The sequence below is a fragment of the Siniperca chuatsi genome, linkage group LG9 (genome assembly GCF_020085105.1).
Source record: "Siniperca chuatsi isolate FFG_IHB_CAS linkage group LG9, ASM2008510v1, whole genome shotgun sequence".
Taxonomy (NCBI): Eukaryota; Metazoa; Chordata; class Actinopteri; order Centrarchiformes; family Sinipercidae; genus Siniperca; species Siniperca chuatsi.
Genome location: NC_058050.1, coordinates 23141621 through 23165836, shown reverse-complemented (window position 1 = coordinate 23165836; position 24216 = coordinate 23141621). Strand labels below are relative to the sequence as shown.

The following is a 24216-nucleotide window of genomic DNA, read 5'->3' as shown; positions in this document are numbered from 1 at the left end:
TTGACAGCTGCCTCAGTCCCTCAGAATCCAACTTATAAGTACAGATACTCAGTTGGCTGGGGCATACGATCCCCTCAACTTGGATGGATTTGTGAGTCCATGTCATCCTCGCACAGTTACACAGGTACAGTATATAAATGTTTTTGAAAACATGATTTCATTTCATTTGTATAAGATGAAGCTACGTTTCATCAAGATTTGTTTTGCTGCATGTTGCATGCTTGGTTTGGTTTATTTTGATTTCAATTCATAGTTGTTTTTTTTTTGTTTCTAGATCTGCCATTGAGTATGTCCTTTCTTCCATTGCACATCACATTTGAAGAAAGATCAGGCTGAGTCAACCTGACACCAACTTGGGATACCTTTCAAGGAACACACTTCATTCATGATCTTTTTTCAGATTACTTGAATTCTAATAGTGATACTTATGTTGCCATATTCAGATTTTTAGAAAACACCCCCAAAGCATACACACATCTGCATGTTTATTCTTTCATTTAAATTGGGATTAACTGTAGTTGTAGAACAGCACAAATTAATTTAGCTCGTCCTAAGTCCACTGAGTATATTTTTGTATTATCTGTCTGTAAATTCAGTCCAACCAAAGTGCTAATAAGATTCATTTCGATAATTGACATATTTGATACATCACCACATTGCATGAATGTATGTATTATATCAAATTAACTCATTTCAGTTGACATTTTGCCACAGATTTCCTTTGCAAACTGCAAAACAGCTTGAAGCTTTATTTTGCTTATAGTATATTTTTCCATAACAAGTATTTCTGTTATGTATCTCTAGTGTTTTACCTTTGTAAATCTTTTTTTTGTTGTTGTTTTCATCAAGTTTTTGATATGTTATGAATTTGCCTTGCATGTTTTACTAACTTTACAAAGGATATTTGGGAAAAATGTTAGTGTAAAATAAAGACAACTGCAGATGTAACTGCTGATTTTAATTTTAGCAATATATAAAATCACAAACTAACTGGTTTGTTTTGCTTATGGGGCAGATTTTGCTTTGAATGATATGGTGAGTGGATTCTGTTGTATGTTCTGAAAATAACACTGTTGTAAATAAATGTGCTCTGAAGAGGCCCTCTTGTCATTCATACATCAATACCTATGCATCTGAAGGAGAATATGTTTTTTAGTGCTGCTGTCTTAAGTTACATTGGAATACTAATGACACTAGAAAATCAAAAATAAGGCATTTCACATAATGCCATTTTTCCATCCCACCGTGCAAAAATATTACAGCACAGCAGCTAGTTCTATATGTTAATATATGCAAATAAAAGTAATAACTTGATGTATTGCTCATAATGTATATGAAGGCTAAAGTGAATATTGCAAACATGTCACAGAGGAACAGTAATACCATGTTTTTCCAATGTTTACCTTCTTTACCACTGCACAGAAAGATTTTATTTTATGAAAGTGATAACCAGTGGTTATAAGACACCAACAGTTGCATTAATATTCTGCGCAAGGTCTTTGTTGATATAATAGTGTCAAATCAATCTTGTAGAAAAAGCAGTAGTTGACCACATGAGGGCAGTGTTAGACTGACCTACACTCATCCCCAAGGAAGCAAGTGAAACAGCTACTTAGTCCAACACCTGCTCTAGTGATCATATTATGAATCCACTGAGGTCTATGTTTACTGTGATGATTAGGTATTGTCAGTTTAATGAGGGTGTGACAAGGTTTTTGAAGGCTGATGCTTATGCAATACTACCTACATAATACCTATTTTAGCTCCCCACAAAATGACACGTTTTGAGTTTTTCCCCCAGAATTGTGTTGTGTCATCATTTGAAATCACCTCTCCATTGGACATTACTATTATGCATGTGGATTTACATCCAATTCCCTCATACCAAATGTAAACAGATTTTGCTCTATGTGCCAACATTAGCCACTGGGTTTGATGGAGGAGCCTGCCAACAGACGCAACAGTGCATTCACCTCCAAGAATTCTTCACTCAGCTCCCTTGACTACTCTCATCTGACCCTTTCCCTCCCAGCTCTCCCTGCATCAGAGGCTGGAGGTGGGGAGGTAAGAACACAGAGAAGAAAGTGTAAAAACACTCACATCATCATATCCTGTATACAGTAATGAACTGTTGAATAAACAGTGTCAGCACAAGCAGCTGGAAATGCTATAAAAGTAAGCAAAACACAGGAACTTGTGTCTTCTTAATATTTGTTTTAAATGGTCTCTTGCAGGATAAAGGAGATGCTTTGTTTGGATCACGTTCACCTACATCACAGGATCAGAGATATGGGTATGCTAATGTGTAAGATTGTCATTCATCCTCTTTACAGAGTGCCACAATAAGAGGTAACTTGGTCCTTGATTAACTTATTATTTGGAACATCTTTAAGAAATACTAAATGAGTTTCAGATTATGTCCAATATAAGCACTAATGGCTCATCATATATGTAGATACTTTTGAATTTAACAATTTAAATACATTTTAATTTATTTTATAATTAAAGCAAATATTGTAATCCACATGTGACCTGCTTGATTGAAAGTGGCCAACAACAGACAGGTTAAATAAATGAATAAATAAACAACAACACACAGCCTGTGACAGTTGCTGAATTGTATCAGCTTTGTAGACTGGGGCGTCTGCATTTGCCAACAACACAAAGACAGAGCTATGAATTGTGAAGTGAGCACATAGTGTAAAACATCTAATTGAAACAAGAGGTTTCAGCCCAGCAGACAGAGAAAGAGCAGATGCCTCCCTAATGAGATTTTTCTAAGTCCTGGCTGGTCATGACTTTGCTATTGTGTCTGTTTTCCCAGTTTTCTGCTTCCTGCAATCACAGTCAGAGATCATCTGAATTTCAATGTATTTAAATAAAAATAACACTAAAGTAGGCATTTGCATTCAGAGTCCTACAGTTATTCCACAAATACACTGTGTCACTATAATGCAATATGAATAATAACTCAGCGCTTTATGCTGCTCATGACATGACACAATAAACAATATTACCGGAAAGGACCAATTAGATATTAATAATCTATCTCTTTACAAACCAATGAATAATAAGGTGATTATTAGAATTTGTTTGACTCAAATTAAGTTAATATTTTTAGTGCATGTTTTCTGTTTAAGATATTTGATGAAAATAGTATCAGTATAACTTCTTACACTTGCTTCTTCTTACTATTGCTCCTCTCTGTTTTAGGGGGGACGAGGAGGACTTGAGTCAATGGCAGTGTGAGTTTAGGGGTCAAATCAGAGCACTGAGACAGTGGCTGAAGAGCATGGAGATGAGGCTGCCTCCTCTGGATCCCAGGGTTAGTTAGGTTCACTGTCTGTCTGCCTTCTGTTGTTTCTCTACCTTTCTCTCTTTTTCTGTTTCACCATAGTCCATGTTAAAATGGTCAGAAAAGTACCTTTACATGTGTTTCATCGGATCCTCTACAACAGTACTTTTTTTCCCGCGGTCAAAATTCAAGTTACTGGATATTATCAGTATTCCAACTCCCGGTGCAAAAGTTCTTACACAAAGGGAGTTTTACACTCATCGCATCCTGCCAAGCTAGACTACATGAAAAAAATCCATCTGTCATGTCTCTGCTCTCTCACACACACACACACACTTGTGGGGCTCTGTGTTCATCACACTGGGAGACAATGCATCAATCATCAAGTAACAGGACTCTACAGCAGAGCTAGTGGCTCTGTACTTAGGCACAGCGGTGCCTGATGCTAAACAGGTGTTATGTTTACTATGTTCACCATCTTAGTTTCGCGTGCTAGCATGCTAACATTTTATAATTAGCATTAAACACAATATACAGCTGAGGTTGATGGGAATGTCATTTGTTTTGCAGGTATTTCATCATAAACCTACGTATTGGAAAAATTTTATTTTGACTTGAAGATGGTACTAGAAGAAAAGTTTATCAGCACATAAATGTCTCTACGAAATTTCATGGCAATATAGTTGTTGAGACACATACTCAAAATTGCAAATATCAATCTACTGGTGGCGCTATTTGAAAAGTCAGTGGTTAGGATATTCATGTCTGGACATTGCCGTCCCTAGAGCCACATCGCTAGCATGGCTAAAAAACCCAAAAGGATTACAATATACAATCTAAAATACAAGGTTTTCAAGGCCTTTTTAAATTGTTAGAACAAACAAGGACTCAACTTGTAAATGGTTTAAATCTCGGACAATAAGTGAAACTGTAATTGCATGGGTAGGGAGGAATCTAAACATGACTCCAGATGAAGTCAGTGAGGTGTTTTCAACCTCATTTATATAACCCACTGTCCCGATGGTGCAGGTCAAGCTGTTTTATAGTAAATAGTATGATTTATCTTACCTATGATGGATTTACTGCATCTATGAATATGCTTATACCGTAATATTCAAATTGTAGTTTACATTGTTTTCTGATGTTTTTCTCACATATTTTCCGTTTCCATTCCATTTTCACCATGAAGCATCCTGTAATTTTACCATTACCTACTGCAACATGCTACTTTCCCTATGGAGATCAATGCAGATTGATTTTCTCTCATTTTAACAGTAGTAAAAGTGGCGTCTGTAAAGAATATCTGAGAATATGTCCGTAAGAGAGCAAAGAAAAACAAAAGAGATGAGGAAAATGAACTAATGAGTCATGCTAGTCAGTATACTAACACTTAAGTTAATTGAGCATTATGAGAAAGAGGAAAGGGATTGTGGAGGTTTTTTCAAGGTCCAACATACTCAGACGGATACCGAGGTGGTCCTCCTCCACTCCTGCAGGGAGACTTCTTTAGGCCACAGGGGGACAGAGGGGCTGGGGAATCCGGCTCCATTGTGCCTGGCCTGGACAGCCAGGCTAGAAAAGTGCTTGGCACTGGAGGCCCTCTGCACACATGAGCGCACACTCTGAAAAGACATTAGACTCAGATGGGAGGAAGAGGCAAGGGGGCAGAAAAATAGAAAAGCAGGACCTTTATGTGAAGAGCACTCAGATTTGGCTATTGAGGTATTTATTGAACACCAACTGTAGATTTTGTCATACAACCATTTATACCAATATTTGTACAAAGATTTGTCAGTGAAAGCTGCAGCCAGAAATTGTGTTAGCCTACTGGTTGGGTTAAAAATATCTGGGCAGTTTTGGGCAGTGCTAAATACGTGTTCAATGACAAGCTTGAATGGCAAAGAAAGAAATTTGAGTTACAAATATTTTTGCATTTGTGGTCACGGCACGTTGCTAGGTATGCTAACAAGCTAACCCTAAGCACTAGCATTACTAATGTCAGCTACCTTTCCCCCCTTGTCTCTTTTCCTATCAGTCTAATTGACCATTAAACCTGTTGTGCTTAGGTTCCTCCCATCAGGTCTAACTCAACCTATCAGATTACATCTATCTCTAAAGCAGCTGTGTCTGTAAGAAATGTTTGCTTGCTGATTTTGTAGATTGAATATTGTTGATTCGTACAATGGAACAATGGAACAATGAAACAGTAACACTATGTCTTATCTTGTGGGGCATTGTGCACTGACACTGAAAGAATTAATTCAGCCTTTAAAGAAGAAACATTTTCATTGAGTTTAATCTATTGTACAGCACCAACTGAAAGCCATTCTAGCACAAAACATTAACATGATACAGCTCCGTGGTGCAGTAAGATAGTGGGGTAGTAATTTATTTAAATATCCTTAGTGAAGGGTGACTGCACCTTCTTCAGTGAGCTGTGAATCAATTACACAAAAGGTTCAAGAGTGTTGATGTTTTTATTGTTATAGTAAAAATTGGTTTTGGTTGATTTTAGTTACATGGTCCACTTGAAGTAAATGTGTTCCATTGTCCCGACTGAATGTTTGAGCCATTAATTGATTGTATGGTAAAAAAGGGCCAATAGACAAAATACGATCTGTGTTTGAACCTGTATGACTTTTGAAGAAACTTGCTGTCTCAGGAAGGGTTTTTACAAGAATATTCTTCAACAGAATGACATTTTTCTTCTTTCTTCTTTTTTACATGTTTCATTTTTGTCTCCGTTTGAATAAAGCCACTGTTTCCCTGGAGACTGACGTGTAAGATGCACAGGCATGTCTTATCACGTCACGAAAGCTCGAACGCTTTGGAGAGCTTTAGTCTGACCCCCAATGACAGTGTGTGAAATAAGGGGGTTTCTTTTTATCTCTACCATGCCTTTATCATACTGCATCCGACCACAGACCTTTGTCATGGTAATGCTGTTAGTCTGCTGCACTGCTGGTTTCAGTCTGGGCCTGAGGGGCTCGTTAGTTAGCAGCATGAATGAGGACATCCCTCAGCAGCCCCCCATATACAGACCCTTCAACAATACACAGGAGAGAGACACACCTGCTCCTTAACACAAGGCATGCACTGGCACATCTTAAACTGTTTTTCCCATGAACACTGGGACACATATGAGCCTTAAATTGGGCGTTGTCCACCATGAATATAATAAGCATTTCAAATGGAAATACCATTCAATTTGGGAAATCATATCTTATGGACCAGGAAAGCATGGATATGAAAAGATTATCAATAGACCAAGAACCCAAAGAACAAATCAGTTCACTAAATGTGCATGTTTGGCAAAGTCCCTGCATAACTGGCCATGAAACGTTGAAGTTAACTTATACTAACAAAATTTTGAAATACATTACATCAGATCAGGCCTGGATGATACAAAAACAATTTTCTTGCACTGTTTATTTAATTTGATATCACAGTAGCGATTCCACAAGGTCCATTCAGTAGCTGCTCTGGAGCTTTCGATCGTATCACTCGATCTTCCTCAGCATATGGAGCTGCCCAGATGTCATGGAGTTGTAGATGATCCTCTGAGCACTGTAAGGATTTATTTAAAGAAGGGCTTACTTAAGGAAGATCGTATGATACGATCAATAGCTCCAAAACACCCACTAAATGCAAGCATGTGTTATGATTCACGGAGGTTCTGGACCCAAATGCACGACTGACATAGAGAGGGATTGGGTGATAGCTTCAGTTTATTATCAGAACCACGAAGAGACACTTGGTGCATTGAGGGAAACGGCAAGGGCTGGTGGTTTAGGCAGGGTGGCGAGTGACTGGTGAAGCCAGTGCTGGTTGGAGACAACCTGGACACAGGAATCAGAGGATTAGTCAGGGTTTCACAAAACATACAAGCAAGATAAGCTTTCGTTGAGTACAGGTAGAAACGCTTCAATACTGCGTAGGTAAACTGGCAATCTTCTGAAGACTGGCTGGAAGAGCCGGGTATCTATACTGTCAGGTGTTGATTAGTGCATGGAGATCAGGTGAGCAACAGCAGGAGTGTAGCAGGTGTGTCAGTTCTTGATTGGAGGTTCCTGGGAGGCCGCGCCCCGCCAGCCACACACACACACACGTGCACGTACAAACACAGAGACTAGGAGTGGTAAGCTGTACTATGGCAGCATGAACTCTCAGTGTTTATTGATGAAATAACCACATGGGACTGTTCGTACAATACAACCAGATACAACGAGATATTAAAGGGATAGCTAATTTGGCGTAAATGGTATAGCACAATGTCAGTCAGCTAACAAATCACTATCACCTCAAGGGATATATCATTATATTGCCTAAAAACTACATGAGATTACTAACTGATGGCTGACAACATTTAATTTGGTCAGTATGCTAATTGAATTAATAGACAGAGGTTACAAAACTGTCTGGAACCATTAGTTCTTGGATCTTCCTTGGTTTAACTGATGACTTCCACAAGGCTTTTTGGATATGATGACGCCTGCTGTGTAATCTCCATTTTATTAATACAATCTAAAATATCAACATTGGAATCAGGCTAAGGTGTGTTCATACCTTGCCATGCTTAATTCATGGCAATGACGGAGACTCCAACTGACTGAATTTGTAAACTCAATTATTTAAATGTTTGTCTAAATTTGTAATCTATAAGGTAATTGAATGTACCAGATAAATAGTGCAATATAATATCTTATCACCATGGAATACTCTGCGGACAGTAATTCCCAACCAAAGGTATTCGTATACCAGGGGGTACTATTGCAGTTGCTATTATTTTATTTGGAAAAATAGAAATTATATATTATATACTAATCCACATATTTGTATTTAGGAAGAAAATAAACAAAACAAAATACAAATTAGTGTGAGGCTGATCTTTACTATATTTGTCACAACCAATACATCCAGCTACAATGAGCCAAGCACAAGACACATTTCCCTAAAAACGTGGGAAAGTTATAACACCTAAACGGCACGTGTTGTGTTTGAGAGTGTGTAAAAACTAGTTTGTAAGTGAGCACAGGTTGAATTGTCCAGCTTTTGTCACTCCAAGTGGTGGTAATGCAAATGCAAACGTGACCAAGTCTAAATACAGACAATTCCAGGATTGCCATGTCTATGTATACTATTTGAACAACACCCACTTTTATTAATTAATTAAATGTGTTATTTGAATTCATGTGAATCAACACATTTGGAACACATTGGCGTCGATGAATGGGTTCTTTTGTTTATCTGATAGGGCTATGGGGCTACGTCAAAAAAGGTTGGGAAGCACTGGTCCAGGATAATGTCAGTATTAATGTCAGTGAGTCATGAGAGACAGTAGTCGTGAACACGAAATCCTTACGCATCTGAGTAATAGTGATATTAAGATGCCTTTTCATAGCAATTTTAGCTTTCTTTTTACACTGTCACAACATTATGTCACTGACAAGTCAAAACAACATCTTTTCACTTTGACAGCCAGGTTCAGGTCAAAAGTTCTTCTTTCTGCTTCCTTGCCCCCCTACTGATGAGACCCTTCTGGATAAAGACTCTCTGTGTCTTAAAGGTCTCTGGGTTCCCCTGGCCTGTGGCAGATGCTGCATCCCAAATGAGCCTTGTACACACAACTTACAAACAGGCCCAGGAAGAGGGGTGAGAGATCACACAGCCTATTATCCTCTCCTCTCTGTTTCTGACAGCCAGCAAACAGCATCCCTGCTCTCTGACGCTGTCATAACCTTTAGGGAAAAAGGGGGCTTGTTTTCATTGCTGTGAATCACCTACAAGACAAATGAATAATGAAGTATGCTTATGGCGGTAAAGTAGACTTGTTTATTCTACAGACTCAAATTGAGATTAAATTGACTGTTTTTCTCTTGCTTGGCGTGTCAAATTGATTTTCATCTTATAGCACTTTATGTAATCTCTCCCATAAGAGATTTTTTGATTCACACACTTTATCAGGGCTAATGGCAATGTGGGGCCTCTTCCTTTATTGCCTGTGGCTTCCTGTGCTCAATGGGAAATGTGGATTTATAGCTGTAAATCCTCTCTTCCTGGGAGCAGTTGAATCAAACGCAGAGCTGATGTTGAGTTGAACTCCTCTATCCCCAAGTGGCTAAGTCTCAACCATGACTGTGATTTCCAGCATCCAGGCAGCCCAGCAGGACCCGGGCAACCCAGTAGGGAAGCCCATCAGCCTTTCATCCACTTTTCTTGGAAGCAACCTCTTTTGGTGATAAATGACAGTGTGCATGCTGAATGGTACTTCTGGTTTGACCCTAAAAGGGAACCCCTCTTTTTTTCATGTCCTATGAAGAGGGCTAATTACCATGCTCTGTGGAGGAGCAATTGAGGTCTTATTTAATTTGAAGGCAGCAGAGAGGTTCAGATAGCAGAGGAGGGGGAAAACAAGCCTGGCACATGGGATCTGTGATCAGATTTAGGCTCTCATTGGATGTTAATTTGGAAATCACATTAATTTGGAAACTCACTTTATTCTATCTCCAAACCTGTGTCCACTCCATTATCACACACATTTTGGAAGGATGATGAGAGCTGCTGATGGAAAGATGAGCTTTATTTCTTGCCACCAGTAGCAGCTTATTGCATCACCGCATAGCTCAGCGTGCCAGTTGCTCTTAAACCACATCAGCTCTTGTCTTTTTAAGAACTGTGTGCAGGCTCTGTGTGTAGCTACTGTGAAATGGAGAGGAGAGATTTTTGGCAAAATCATTTAATTAGTACAGAGGGGGCTGGAGGATGCTGAAAGCTGGGATCAGGTGTCATGGTTTTACAACAATGTCTTCCTGGCAACGTGTTGCACCATCACTGCCAGCTCCTTTCAGATAAAGAAAGGGGGGACGGGGAATGTGGGCCTTACTTGCTCATTAAACAGCTAAAGACATTAGCTCTCCAAGTGACCCAAAGAAACAGCTATCTGTGACTTTGTGCATTTTTACAGCTAAACTGTCTGAGCTGTGTCTTGTCAGCTGAAGGTGTTCCTAATGTATGATTCCCTGGTTATTGTGATACTGTACATCTCCAAGATTGAGAGATACAGGGTATCTTTTGTGGCATAATTAAGCAGAGACCGGGAACTCTTGCATCAGCACTGGAGTAGTCAGAGGTTAAATAACTTGACCCTACAGGGGTCATTCTATTCAATTCACTCTTTCTCATTGGCCACAGTCACAGGCATTTTCAGTTTTCTTTTTGTTTTTTTATCACCATTTGCATAAATTGAGGCTGGAGGAGAGCGGGGGTCAGAAATGGGGCAATAATGTAGTGAAAACCTGAAGCAGCTTCAAAGCAGAATTAACAACCTATTTTGCCACCAGCATCTTAAGTGCTCATTTGTTGAAGTTTTGAATGCTATTGAACAAATAGCTATGTGGACAATTACATGATACTGAACTGTTTAACAAGACTAGAACTGCGCTTGGAAAGTTTTTTTCAAGCGCCTCCAAGAATATTGTCGTTATCAGTTGCAAAGTGATGCTGCAAAAAAAAAAAAAAAAATCCCATTCCAGATACCAGATTTCCGCAGTTTCCTCAAATTATTAATCAGGCACTGTGTGTGACTACTGGCAGAAAATTATTCAAAACGTAACTTTCACTAATCATAGCTGGGACTCATCACTACCACCTTCAACTTCCAGACTGATAATATCTAAACATGGGTTGGCATGAAACTTTGTACAGACATGTATGGTCCCCAGAGGAACGTCAGGGGATCGCCAAGGTCAGCAGGGTTTACTGACCTTGGCGTTTACTCTAGTCCACCATGAGGTTTACGTCTTTGGTTTTGAGTGAAATTGTTTGACATCTATTGGGTGGATTGCTATGAAATTTGCAACATATATTCAAGGTTCCCATAGGAAGTATTCTAATGACTTTGACTAAATTTTAATTTCCCCACTTTAGTTTATGAGCGAATACAGTATACCTGCAAAACTAATGACATTCCTATCAGCTGTACTTTGTGTTGGTGCTAAATAACAAATGTTAGCATGCTAACTAAAGGTTTAGTGACACAACCTTCAAAATTCAATTCAGTCTTCTAACTAATATGACAGTAAAATTACATAACGTTTATCTTTGGATGAATTACAGTACGTGTTTAATTCTGAAATGCACAAATCCTACATGAAGCTCCTGCAGAATATACTGGACCCAAGTCTTTCTTAATGGAGTTACATCATGATCCCAAACCGAGTAAATCAGGACTCCACACACTTCTCATGCTGAATAAACTAAGTTTGCATTGACAGGTTCAAAGACATTTCCACTCACATGTAACACAAAAGCACTTTACACTGGGGCGAGTGGTATTGATTATATGATATTTTATGAGGTGATATATGTACTTGTGCAGTAGAATGCAAGCAGAAAGGCACATGAACATTCATTCCTACTCATAGAAAATATTAGGATTTCTGGCAAGAGAGAGATTAAATACAGGCAAATTATATCTTATGTAAAATAAATAGCATAAAAATGTGAACTAGATGTGGTTGTTTGTCAATAGTAAGGTTTGTCTTCCAACAGATACATTCTCCTTTAACTAATCCTAACACTCCAGTGAGTGACCTTGTGGATTAGGGAGGAGGCTTAGTGGCGGGTATCTGCATGCATGTGAGTGTTGGCGAGACAGAGTGAGTGAGAGTGTGTAGGTGTGTGTACTGTACATGCATGCACTCATTTGGTGGATCAGTCGATTGGTTGATTATTTGGTTGGCTGGAGAAAGACAGAATGAAAGGAATAAAGAGTGCAGGATCTGGGGCGTAAACACTCTGACAGTTACCTGTATGGCCGCTTCTGTTGGGTTTTAGTGCATCTGCACGCTACGTCATTTCCAGAGAGATATTTCTGGTGTATTAAAACTAGCGTTGATCCTATAGCTTATTTCTAAATAAACACCTGAAACATATTTCACAGAAAAAGGTTCACATGGTTTGGTTCAAACACCAGAAAATGTGAGTAAATGTTGCTGTAATGGTGTTTGCAGACAGTATGCGTTGTGTTCTGCATTTCTAAGGCAAATATTGTGACTTATTGAAATAGGGAATGACAGAGTTTCACCATAGGGGTCCTTCCTTTGCTTTCCCATGCCAAAAACAGAGAACAGACTATTATCTTCTCATTGCTCTCTATTTCTTTTTTTTTGGTGTGTTTGCTTCCAGCCTCTTTGTTTATGGGTTGGGGTTGCAATGGCTGGAAGTGAGTTGAAAAGTAATCTGAGATGTTTTACAGTAATTAGTCGTCTTTGTTGCTGCTGTGGAGACTGCTGCACTGACTCTGAATGGGGAAGGGGGGACTGCAAGGGGGTTGGGGTGAATGTGTGAGTGGGTGGGTAGCAGGGTGGGTGTGGGTCCCTTCTTTTGTAGCCTCCACTTCTCTCCCTCGCCATCGAGAGAGGGAATGGACGGAGGCAGCTGTCACTTAACATGTGAATGTTCCGAGGGCGGCCCAGGGGTCTTTAGAAAACTCTCCTTTTTTTGCCCCCCACCCATCCCATTTTTCAAGCAGAAGCAGCATGGAGTTTCTGAGCCACAGTCAAACCCAGAGGAGGGGCTTTGTTAGATGAGCTGGGGGAGAGAGTGAGAGAAAAATCCTGGGGAAGGTAAAGGGGGCACTTTGCCGCCTAGCTGCCTGGTACATGAGCAACCTGAGCAGCAGCAGCAGCGCTGGTGAGAATGCCACCGCCTTGTCGTTATATGGAACTGACACAATCTGACCTCCATGTGAAAACTGCTCTTGGCTGGGAACTGTGGGAGTTCAACTGAGCCGTTGGAATACATTGTCTCCATCTGGGCGCGCTATCCCATCGGCGGTGTTAACAAGGAAGGAATTCCTCTATCACAGCTCCCACAACAAAGAAGAAAGGGAGAGGAGCAGAGCTGGTGGGAGGAGAAGTGAAGTGAGGGGAGGGGAGGGGTACCCTGTGAGGGGAGAGGAGGACATTGTTTGCCTGTGACTGTGGGCAACGGAAAAGCATGAGTTATCAGGGCATGTGTGAGTGTGTTTAGAAAGTGTGTTTGTATGTGGGCATGTCTGAATGAGTGTGTGTTGGAGGGAGTATGCATGTGTCTGTGTGTATGAGGAGTCTTCAGTTTGGGATGTTGGAGCCGGGAGGCCGTTCAAAGGATGCTCAAACAAAGCTGGATTTTTTTTTCCTTTCTCTCCTTTTTGAATGGTGATTGAGGACTGGCTGGATTCCTTTACTCATGCTGTTTGGCTCAACTGTGGTTCAGGGTAAGTGTGGTTCACGTAAGCTTCAAACCGCCAAAACTGCCAGTAACCCAGGATTGGCTCAGAAGGAGTTTGGTTTTGGACTTTTGCTGGTCAGTGATTGAGGGAACCATGTGACAGTGAATGAGTTGTGACTGGGGGATTTTCTTCACTTACTCTAACCGAGGGAAAAATACAAGTGCAGCAGGCAATGAAATATTCCAGTAGAAACAACATCAGTGTGAATGGATCATTGTGATGTAAGTATATATTATTTAGTTCAACAGTTTGTTCTTTTTAAACAGTCTCTTAGCTGCTTGGATTTCAAGGATTCACAATTTTGATCAACATTTTAACATACCTCAGTAGCCGTGGCCATTTTCAGTAACTGTTCATTTAGCCAAAGCCATGCTGACATTTGCATTGCGGATTTAGAGGACTGTCTTTGAGATGAACGTGTGCCCTTGTACAATATCCACCCTAAAATGTTATGAGTCTCATGGGTGAATGCACAGCTGCCATCCTTGATTAGGGACCACTACCATGATTACTACTTCAGGACCTCCCTTAACAGAGGCAGACACACAGCAGTGACACAACATTATGGGATTCTACTGTTGTGATTGATGATTATTGTTCTGCTACTAATTACAAACCCACTCATTCAATGCTTCTTGAATCATGTAAATGGGTCAATCGATGCAATACACAATTGTATAGTATTTTGATATGTGAGGTGTTGCTCAAAGCACTTGAATATATATACACATACACATGTCTCCCATATTGAGATTCAGATAAGAATTAGACATAAAATGTAAAAACCAAAGTATTTGCTTTCTTCCAACCAATAATATTAGGATTTTTTATTCATATTTCTTTTGCCATGCCATGGAGAAGCCCCTATACCTTGGTTGTAATCAAATATCATCAGGAAATGGACTGCGGTCATGTATCATAAATCACTGCTGAGAGCAGAGAAAGGGCTGGGCTGAATTAAGGGCCATTTCAAAATAAGATAAGTGATGGGATGATTAGGTCATCCCTGGTTCTCCTTCTAGTATCATTATGCTAGAAAGTGAGAGGTGTGTATCAGATACAGGCTTGAGGCAGGTTTTCCTGGTTTGCTTTGATTGTAGAATAATGTAGGTCATGGCTTTGTTTTTTCATGTGAGGGCTGAATACTGCCTATAATATGATTAAATTGCCTTTTTTTAAAGTATGTTGTATATCAGTGTCTGAGTGGCCCAGTCTAGTAGACATAACGAAACAATATGTTTTCATATTTATTTTTAATAGTATCTCCCTGGTAGTGCACCATATGCACCCTAATGAGACTACTCAGCATATCCTCACATATTTTGCTGTGAGATCACTGTAGAGGCAACCGTGTAATTTAGCAAACGACCACACATGCGGTGCAGTAACCAGACACGGCACACCCTCTCTCTTGAATTGTTAACCCATGTGAACACGGCCACAGGCACTCTCTCTGCCCTCCTCAGGAGACCGCTGGGCAGTGATCTGAGCTAACTGGGTAATCATTGATCTTGAGGCTGGGGCTTTGTCTGGGCACCACTCTCTGATCTGACTATGTGCTCCCCTGTGGATCCCTTGACTGCATCATCTGCTCTGCAGAGACATGCATGATGGAGGTAATTACTAGCCTAATGCACATGGAGGCATCATATCAAACTAGGTAATTTTTTGATTCTCATTTAGTTAAAGGCCATGATATATCTTAATTAGAATTTCTTTCATATTTGGGAGACACGCAAATGAGATTTGATTCAAATATGGGGTGGATATTGACAGTAGCACAATGCAGCCATCCTTGGCTGCAGACTCTTTGTGTCTAACCTCTGTCAAAGATAAGAGAGCTGCATATTCAGCATAATTCTGACTGTAACATGTAACTGTACCCATACAACACTATAAAGTCACCTCCTCTGCCTTTTGAAGCCAGAAAAAATCCTTCTCAGTAGTTAGTGTCCCCTTTGTTGACCCATATTGCCCCCCCCACCAGATCTTTAGTCACCAAGCATGACCTGAGGTGACTTGTATAAGTCTGAATGGACTGGTCCAACACCGCCTCAGAGGGAGGACTCGGCCTTGACAGGAACCCTCCCTGTGATCTCCTGATGGGCTCACCTCAGCTCCTCTAGACCAAGATAATTACATTCACCTTTCACCCTTCTGTTAAAACAATGAATGTACTGAGCTGAGGGGGAAGCAGATGGGCTGACACAATTTGTCACTGCTTCATTTTTGCTTTTTTCCCCCCATTAAAACACCAATCATTTGCACACTAAGGTATGCTGTTGATTATTGTTTTGCTAACTACCACTGCCCCTGTGCCACTCTGTGTTCCCACCCCCTCTCTTATTGTCACCCCAGAGAAATGAGGCGATGTCTGCATTTTTATGGCTGTCATATTTGATCAGATCCTTAACGGGTTTCCCAGGACTGGTCCAGGCTGAGTTAGAGAAAGAGCTGGCTATTTGCCACCGGTTCTCCGTGCCAGGCTCAACAGTGGGATCCTCGACAAGCCTGTCACATTGATTTCTAAGCCCAGAATATTTCAGTTGGTGATGTGAAATAGATGGGGAGCATGTGTGTATGTGGTCTAAAGGAAGACAAAGGGACAGGGAATATCCAGGCCAAGTATCTCTGCTGTAGTTCCCTCTGGTCTTACAGTGCCAAGAAAAGGGCAATGTTGGCACAGAAATGTAGCAAATAAAAGATGTGAGAAACTGGTTTGATTTTATCTCATAGGAGTTTTCTGAAGATGTAAGCTGTGGCAAGCAGTACTTAGTGACTTTAAAGCACGAAACTTTTGCTTTTAAAGAAAGAAGAGCAGTGGTACATTTTTTGTTGATTTACACAATGAGCACTTGTTTACTGTATGATGACCCAGAGCCCCCTCCCACTTGTCTTATTTTAGGTAGCGGAAGGATCTTCCGCATGCATGGCCAAGGGGCCTTACCTGCCCTATTACCTCACTAGCCTCTGGGCTGAAGGATTATGGGTAACCTCATCAGCCGGCCCAGCTGCCTGGGCCAGAAGTCCAAGCATGTGAGGTCAGACGAGGACTTCCTGAAGGAGTGCTACCAACGACGAAGAGAGTGGCAGCCCCTGGAGCAACATGGGGAGGCCAAACCAGAAGTGGCTGTCAAAGATAAAACAAGGGAGGAAGAAAGAGAGGTGGAGAGCGACAGGGAGGCACAGGAAATTGATAATAAGAGAGAGGAGGGGGCTCATACTCCCATTTCGGACAAACCCCTCCGCAGCTCTCCTGCCTCCACAATCAGGAGCACCAGCACTCTGGATAATGCCTGGCACAGCAGCCCTTCTCCGATAAAAACATCCAGAAATGGGACACTAACAAGGAGAACAGTGCCTCCAGAGTTTGCCAGATCCCCCCTGGCTCACCCGGACAAGAGCGCTGCGGAGAGGAGGGCCAGCTTCCAGAGGAGAGACTCCAGAGAAGGAAGCCCCTGGTCCTGGAAGACTTTGGCATCACGAGAGGTTACAGAGGTGACGGAGGTGACAGAGACGATCGTAACTGAAATAGTGGAAGTGACAGAGTATCCGTCTGGAGACAAGGGAGGGGACCCCATAGTCACCAGAACTGTTAGAGTCCTGAATGGTGTCGCCCGAGGAACTCGCTGAGGTTGATAAAAACACCAACTTTCAAACTCGACAAATCTCATCTGTTTTCCATTTCATTCTTTCCTCTTCTCATCTGAAGTTAAGATTCTTACCTAGACTCCTTCTTTAAAAGCAATGCTATGTCTCTGTGACATCGTGGTTGGTCTTTTTAAAGCAGTGATTTTATGAATTGAAACATGTGGACTGTCTTTATTTCGCAGCTCCAAAGTGATGGACACTCAAGTTCAGACCAGGATTCCAGCCTGGATAGATGGAGGGTATGTTTTTACCCTTAACTCTTTTCTCCTTGTGTTGCAACAGTAAAACTGATCATATTTTTGCCTGGAATCATTCGCCTACAGTATTTTCATTCATTCATTCATTCATACTTCAGCTAATATTTTGTTATGGTCTTTCTCAAGGGAACAAGATCTGCCTTGGCACTGAGGGATGTGTCAACAGATTCTGACACATTTCTCCAAAACCTGGAAGCTTTGCTCACATGGGTCTGTGAGATAGAGGAGCTCACTGCCAATCAGAAACCCCCATCTTCAGAGGTCAAAGTGGTGAAAGCACAGCTCCAAGAACAAAAGGTCTGTTATCAGCAACATCACATCATCACCACATTTCTTGTTCCAAAAATTATCTTTGACGTACTTTAGTAGGGGGAATGCACCTGAAAGGTTTATCTATAGAAAGGTATGCTGAGGTCGTGGAAAATGCTCAACTGCTTCCTTTATAATATAAATTCAGTTCTATTCAGTGGTGAATGGGTGGCGTTCATAGCTATGAGCTTCAGTAAGTCTTTGTGAACATTTCCTGGGGGGATGAAAAAAGCAGGGAAGTCTCTCACCTTTCAGCTGTAATCACACCCATTGTTAGCTGTTTGGATGAGGTGAAACCTGCCTGGCTCTTAACAATGTAAGCTTGACACACGAGACATGGCGTTCTCCACACTGACACAAAGGCAGAAAAAACAAGAATGGGGCTTTGTAACATTTTCTGTAGTACTGATGAGAACTTTTTTGATTTAATACCAAAGAGTCGCTGCAAGGGTTTTGAAATATTTATCACCTGTCCTTTTTTATTGTTTTTATTTTTATTTAACCTTTATTTAACCAGGAAGTCCCTTGAGATTAAAAATTCTTTTTCGAGGGAGACCTGGCCAAGATAGCACACCATTGCACGGTTACAAAAATTACAAAAAAGGAAATGTCAAAAACAGACAAGGGACAACAGACACATAATACAAAATCCAGTTTAGGACTAGCAATTGCACTTCGGTTACACAGTTTTTTTTGAAGCTTCTGTCTTTCTACAGAGGTAAATATTATAGACTCCTCCATCTATAACAAACCTTTTTGATTTCATGAAGTATGGCTTTATCTGTTCTTTTACAGCTCTTGCAGCGCCTCCTAACTGACCGAAGGCGTAGTATGGACTCTATGATGCTGGAGGGCCCTCGGCTGGTGGAGGCCCACCCCGGAGAGGAGGGGGAGGAGGCAAAGGTCAAGCTCTCCACTCTCAAACAGAAGTGGGAGGCCTTACAGCTGGAGGCAGAGCAAAGGTCAGCTACTTTCACTGACAATACCACACTTTCATTTGGCAAGGCTTACTGCATGATACAAATCTTACTCTAGATGGTAACATTCAGTGGACATTTTGTGGTTGGTAGGAGAGCGAGTCTGGAGCTCATTCTGCCCAGGGCCCAACTCTTCCAGGAAGGAGTAGACAGCTTGCAGCAATGGCTCATATCTGTGGAACAGACCCTAGCTGAACTACGAAATGCAGAGAGAGTGATGCTGCATATCTCAGAGGCCACAGATAGGGCCAAGGTTGGAAATCTATCACGTATGGTTCAACTGCATGTACAGTATAGCAAATGTGCATTGTACTGCTTGAGTAGAGAATTATAATTTTGACATGTTTTCATTTTCTTTTAGGCTGTTGTTGAAGAGATTCAAGTCAAAACTGCTGAGCTAGGGAAAATACAAAAGTCAGGTCATGATCTGATGGAAGCAATTTCAGGTAATAACTAATGGGCATACTATGGTCATTGAGGTTGGATAATTATAAGTTTTAAATGATCTATACCAATCCTAATGTTTTACTACTGTCAGTAGCAACAGCAGACGATTTCACAGTAAAATGTGGTATTGATAATTATATTAATACATACTCCTGCAGATGGAATCTGATCAAAATGTCAAAACAGTATAACCAATCCAGATAAATGGTTTCCAACAGATTTCTGGTGTATTGAATTAATTCTATTGATCAATACTACAATAAATATGTCAATAAATAAAAATACATCCTATCAATTCTAAAAACACTGTCTTTAATATTGTCAATATCTGCAAAAATATATTGGTCTTACCCTATGACTGCTGATATGCCCAGTGTTTGTGATTTGACCTTTGTTTCAGAGGAGGAAGCCCAGCAGGTTCAGGAGAAGATGGATGCTCTGCGTATCCGTTGCTCTGTGCTGAGTCTAAGCAGTCTGGACGTGCTGCAGAGGCTGGAGCAGGCCCTGGAGGCCTCCAGCCGCTGTACCTCCAGCCAGGAGGACCTCCACCTGTGGTTAGGCCGCATCGAGAGGGAGCTTCTAGGGGCAGCAGGAGCACAGACACATGCTGGAGATGCAGTACTGTGTGCAGCTGAGAGACAGAGGGTAGTGTTCCCACACAATCCTACAATTAACTAATCAGATGATTTAGCAATATTTAGCAATATACATAGAGAAGTTGCTAGATTACATCACGCGCAATTTTGCATATTTGTGACGTCATTGTGTACCTATTTGCATATATACAAGATTTTAAAAAAAATGAAAATAATTTATTTAAGCTTAACAACTGACTCTAACTAGCTTTATCATTAGCTATAATGATTTTTTAAGTTCTCATCAATATGCATCTAAATCTACCTTTAATTTCAAAATCAACACTGCTTTAGTACATGACACTCATACGTTAGTGGAGGTTCAAAGCAAAATGGTTGAAAGAGAGTGTAAATATCAATGTGCTGTAAGAACAAAAGTTCATGATAATATTTGCAGTCTTTCGCTAATTTTGTGCTTAGATAGAACTATGTAGCTTAGCATTGCATAGCATAGTGTAGCAAACAATGTTTAATTTGCTGACTACATTTCTGAATAGCACACCTGTTTGTGGAAGGTAACATTAAGTTTCACTATCAGTTTAAGAAAGTAGCTTGCTAGCTTCAAATGTGTCAGCTTTTTCACCTGACCAAAGTCACTTTTTTGCTTTGATAGCTAGCTACCTAGCCAAGTTAAAGATACTTTTCCAATAAATAATCTTAATATGAATTCTTCAGTTCTTTTCATACAGCCTGATTCATTTCTTTTAGTGTTCTGCATATTTTTCATTAATTTGTTATTGTGTATGTTCCATTACTGTTTTTGTACACATGTATTCTTTCACAAATTTCATTCATTCATTAAAGTTCAAGAACTGTCTTTGAACATTAAACCATAATTTATATACCCATCCTATTATTTGCTTTAAATTTAATTCTGATTGTTTATAAATCAGAATTATACTACTGCCAGTGTGCTGCCAAGTGGTGTTGGATTAAAAAAAAAATAATAATAGTATCATGTTTAAATTATGATGGTGTTAATGCTATGCTAACATACAGTATATTCTTATCAGCTGGAACAGGCAGTGGTGAAGGAGATGGCTTGGTTCAGAGACACAGCGCTGAGTCTTGAAAAGCTGAAAACCATTCATCTGGATCCAGAGCTCATAGCAGAACAACTCTATGAGCAGAAGGTCAGGACATCATACAAATATAGCTTACTATCTAATAAACTAAATAATTATTTTTCCACTTCGAATAAAAAACATTACATGTTTTTTGTTATCAGTAATTTCTAAGGTGTAAAGATGTAAAGTTTTAGAAATTCATTAAAATGATGTATTATCTCCTGAACAGATTTTGGCAGTGGAGATTCTCCAACACAGGTTCAACATTGAGAAGATGGTGAAGATTGCAGAAATCTTGCTGACATACAGTGATGAAGGAGAAACAGGCGATTTGCGGGTATCCTCCACACTTCATTTCATGCAACCATTTTACTGATAATGTAAACAAATGTACTTTTAAGGTGTTTAAATTTCTAATTTCTCTATTTTACTGTCACCGTTCCATGCAGACCCCATTAGAGGCCTTACAGGAACAATGCAACACCACCTCAGCTACCAATTCCCACGTGGTCCTGCAGCTTGAGCACGCTCAGTCACTTCTTCTCCAGTTCTCAGAAGGCCTTGCTGAGGTTTCACCCTGGCTTGAGGAAACTCAAACCCTGATTGGCCAGCTGTCCCTGAGCACAATTAGCTATGAGGCATTTCGGGAACAACAGGACCTCTTACAGGTAGAAGAAACCTGCCTCTCCACATTAGAGTGCCAGCTTTTCTCTCTTTTTTTATCATCCCTTTTTTGTCCAGTTCAACAAAGAAGTCCTTTTATACTTCACAGTCAGCCACCATTTACCTCTGGGTAAATGAGCTTTTCTGTTCAAGTACAGTTCATTAATGTAATCTACTTCCTGACAGGGTTACTTTTCCACCAGTATACTATAATGGCATATCAGTTTTGTCAGGTATGCCATGAAAAGTGAGACAAGGTGATTTATTTCAATCCATTTTAGGGATTAAATTCTGCTCTCAACATTGTTATTAAAACTTTCTTTTTTTATCTCTTATCTGCTAAGGGTCTGAGGGAGTCTATAGCAGAACACAGACCCTTGATAGCACGCTTATGCTCTCTGGCAAAACGCTTGTCAGAACTAAACCCCATTCATGGGGATGAGTTCTGTCGAAAGGCTACAGAGGCTGAGGAGCAGCATAGAGCCATCAGAGACCGGGTCAGAGAAACTGCTAATCTACTTGAGGAGTCCTTGCCTCGGTTCACGCAGGTAAGAATGAAAGAAAATGTTATAAACAGCCCTACACTTTGCAATATATCACAAATACAAACAAGCACACACCTTCATATCTTTTCTTGTACCTATAGCTGAATGAGAGAATGACCCTTATCAGAGAGAGTCTTGACCGCCTGCGCAGTCGCATACAGACTCCCAGCTCTCTTCAAGGCCTCACCCCAAGGATCCAGGAGCAGCTGCAGGACAACAAGCACACCCTGTCTGAGCTGTCCAAGCTGGAGCTGGGCCTTGGCAGTGTCAAGACACAGGCAGATGAGCTGCTGGCTAACACACAGGCAGCTGGTGATGGATCTGTCGGCACAGGTAATGGGATCTTGTTTGTATACAGATATGATACTTTCCTAGTACACATGGGGCTACAAGTAGCAATGCGATTAGCTGTTGGAAAAGGGCAGATTCCAAGCAATGTCACTGTTACATTCTTGTGATCTTAGCAATCCAGGAGCGAGTGTCCAGCCTGTCCCATCTGTTGGATGAGACGCATACTCAGGCACAGGAGAGGGAATGCTGGCTGCTCAAACTCTTGGATCTTGCCTTGAAGTTCTGGAGTGATGTCAGCGATGTCACGGCTGCTCTCAATGATGCTCAGCAGGCAGTTTTGGATCTCAATGCTAGTCGGACAGACTCCGAAACAATCCGCCAGAGCCTTGAGACCATGCAGGTTTGTCTGGAAGCTCTTAAAGGAATTGTGCATATGAAACCCACATTGTTATATATAAGACACTATATAACCTTTTCCATCCTTTCAACTTACAGACTCTCAGGGAGGATATTGACAGTTTCCAGGGAGATCTGGACACCCTTGGCGTTTTGGGAATGGATCTGATGTCAGCATGTGGCGATACAGACAAACCAGATGTCACAAAGAGCTTAGATGAAGTAAGAAATAAATTTGAAGAAAATCCTTTTGAACTCGTGATGTTGTATTGACTAATTTAAAATGTTGTCTTTTGCTGCCTTAAAGCTCTATTGCACATGGAACAACTTGAGCAAACTGTGGAACGAATGTCACAAAAAGCTGGAGGAGTCCTTGCATATGGCACTACATTATCAAGACACTATGCAGGTGTGTGTCCATATAAAGTATATCTATGTATTATGTATATATGAATACCCATATACTAACACATATTTCTTGGTCAGTATCATAGCCAAATCAAATTGGCCACCACTGCCTGACTCAAGCAGTGTTATGGCATCCTTCCAAAGGCAAAGCAAGTCTTTTATTCTGTTGCAATAGCAAAGTTCAGACTCTTACTCCCTGTAGCTTTACTTATGAGAGACTGACAGATTGGGTGGTCCTTTGCCAAAGGCAAATGAGTTTAATGGTGCAAACTTTCGGAGACAGTATCAAAAGAAAACTATGTGAAATGTATCCAGCTGTATATACCGACAGGGTTACATGTTTGGATGTTGAGAACAACATTTCTTCAATGATCACATAACATGGCAAGAATCCAGGGCTGAGTGGAACACGGGCTGAGTGATGGTACAGTATATAATTTATATTTCTTTAATACACATTCTGTTATTGTTTTGCTAATAGGGTCTTTTTGAGTGGTTGAAGTCAGCTGAGCTGAGGTCTACTGAAGAGTTCATGGTAGGGACTGACCTGGAATCAGTCAAGGAGCAGCTATGTGATCTCAAGGTGAGGTTGGTCTCATATTATACAAAGACTGCTTTTGGATATGTATGTTGTATTTTATTATAACATAAAACATAGTCATGACAATAGCTAATTTAATATGAGTCCAAACATATATTCTGTCTTTATTCTTTCCTTCAGGAATTTAAGCGAGAACTTTACCAGAAGAAAATAGAGATAGAAAGCCTGAACCATCGCTTTGTGTGCCGGCTGTCTCCAGGCTCGGAGCGTCCAGGCTCCGTCTCACCGCTGTGTGACTTCAGACAGCGCTGGGACAGCTTGGAGTCAGAGACTGTCGGCAGACAGGTGAGAATATGCAAGCAGGTATCATTATGTAATATTAATATTAGCATGCCACTATAAGCACATTGTCACAGTGTTATTTATTAAAGGGTAATGTTACTTCAACAACAGGCCAGTAG

At 40.6% G+C, this 24216-nt stretch overlaps 2 protein-coding genes across 26 annotated transcripts in view; both read left to right on the top strand.

The window, feature by feature from the left end:
• The window catches only part of plecb (plectin b), a 130856-nt gene extending 129757 nt beyond the window's left edge, over positions 1 to 1099 (top strand). For all 22 annotated transcript variants that reach the window (XM_044209200.1, XM_044209217.1, XM_044209199.1 and 19 more), the window contains 2 exons: positions 8 to 124; positions 275 to 1099. The gene's annotated coding sequence lies outside the window, so the exon portion shown is untranslated. The remainder of the gene's footprint in view (positions 1 to 7; positions 125 to 274) is intronic.
• Positions 1100 to 1569: 470 nt separating this feature from the next.
• The window catches only part of macf1b (microtubule actin crosslinking factor 1b), a 33373-nt gene continuing 10726 nt past the window's right edge, over positions 1570 to 24216 (top strand). Inside the window, exons 1-19 of one of the 4 annotated variants that reach the window (XM_044209219.1) lie at positions 1570 to 2064; positions 2235 to 2293; positions 3214 to 3325; positions 17402 to 17458; positions 17603 to 17773; positions 18581 to 18747; positions 18856 to 19015; positions 19124 to 19208; positions 19610 to 19854; positions 20858 to 20977; positions 21141 to 21248; positions 21361 to 21579; positions 21919 to 22122; positions 22221 to 22452; positions 22584 to 22810; positions 22906 to 23028; positions 23114 to 23215; positions 23696 to 23797; positions 23936 to 24100. In XM_044209219.1, the coding sequence (XP_044065154.1) occupies positions 1936 to 2064; positions 2235 to 2293; positions 3214 to 3325; positions 17402 to 17458; positions 17603 to 17773; positions 18581 to 18747; positions 18856 to 19015; positions 19124 to 19208; positions 19610 to 19854; positions 20858 to 20977; positions 21141 to 21248; positions 21361 to 21579; positions 21919 to 22122; positions 22221 to 22452; positions 22584 to 22810; positions 22906 to 23028; positions 23114 to 23215; positions 23696 to 23797; positions 23936 to 24100 (2787 nt within the window). In that variant the 5' untranslated portion in view covers positions 1570 to 1935. The other 3 variants (XM_044209222.1, XM_044209220.1, XM_044209221.1) reach the window with 3 other exon arrangements.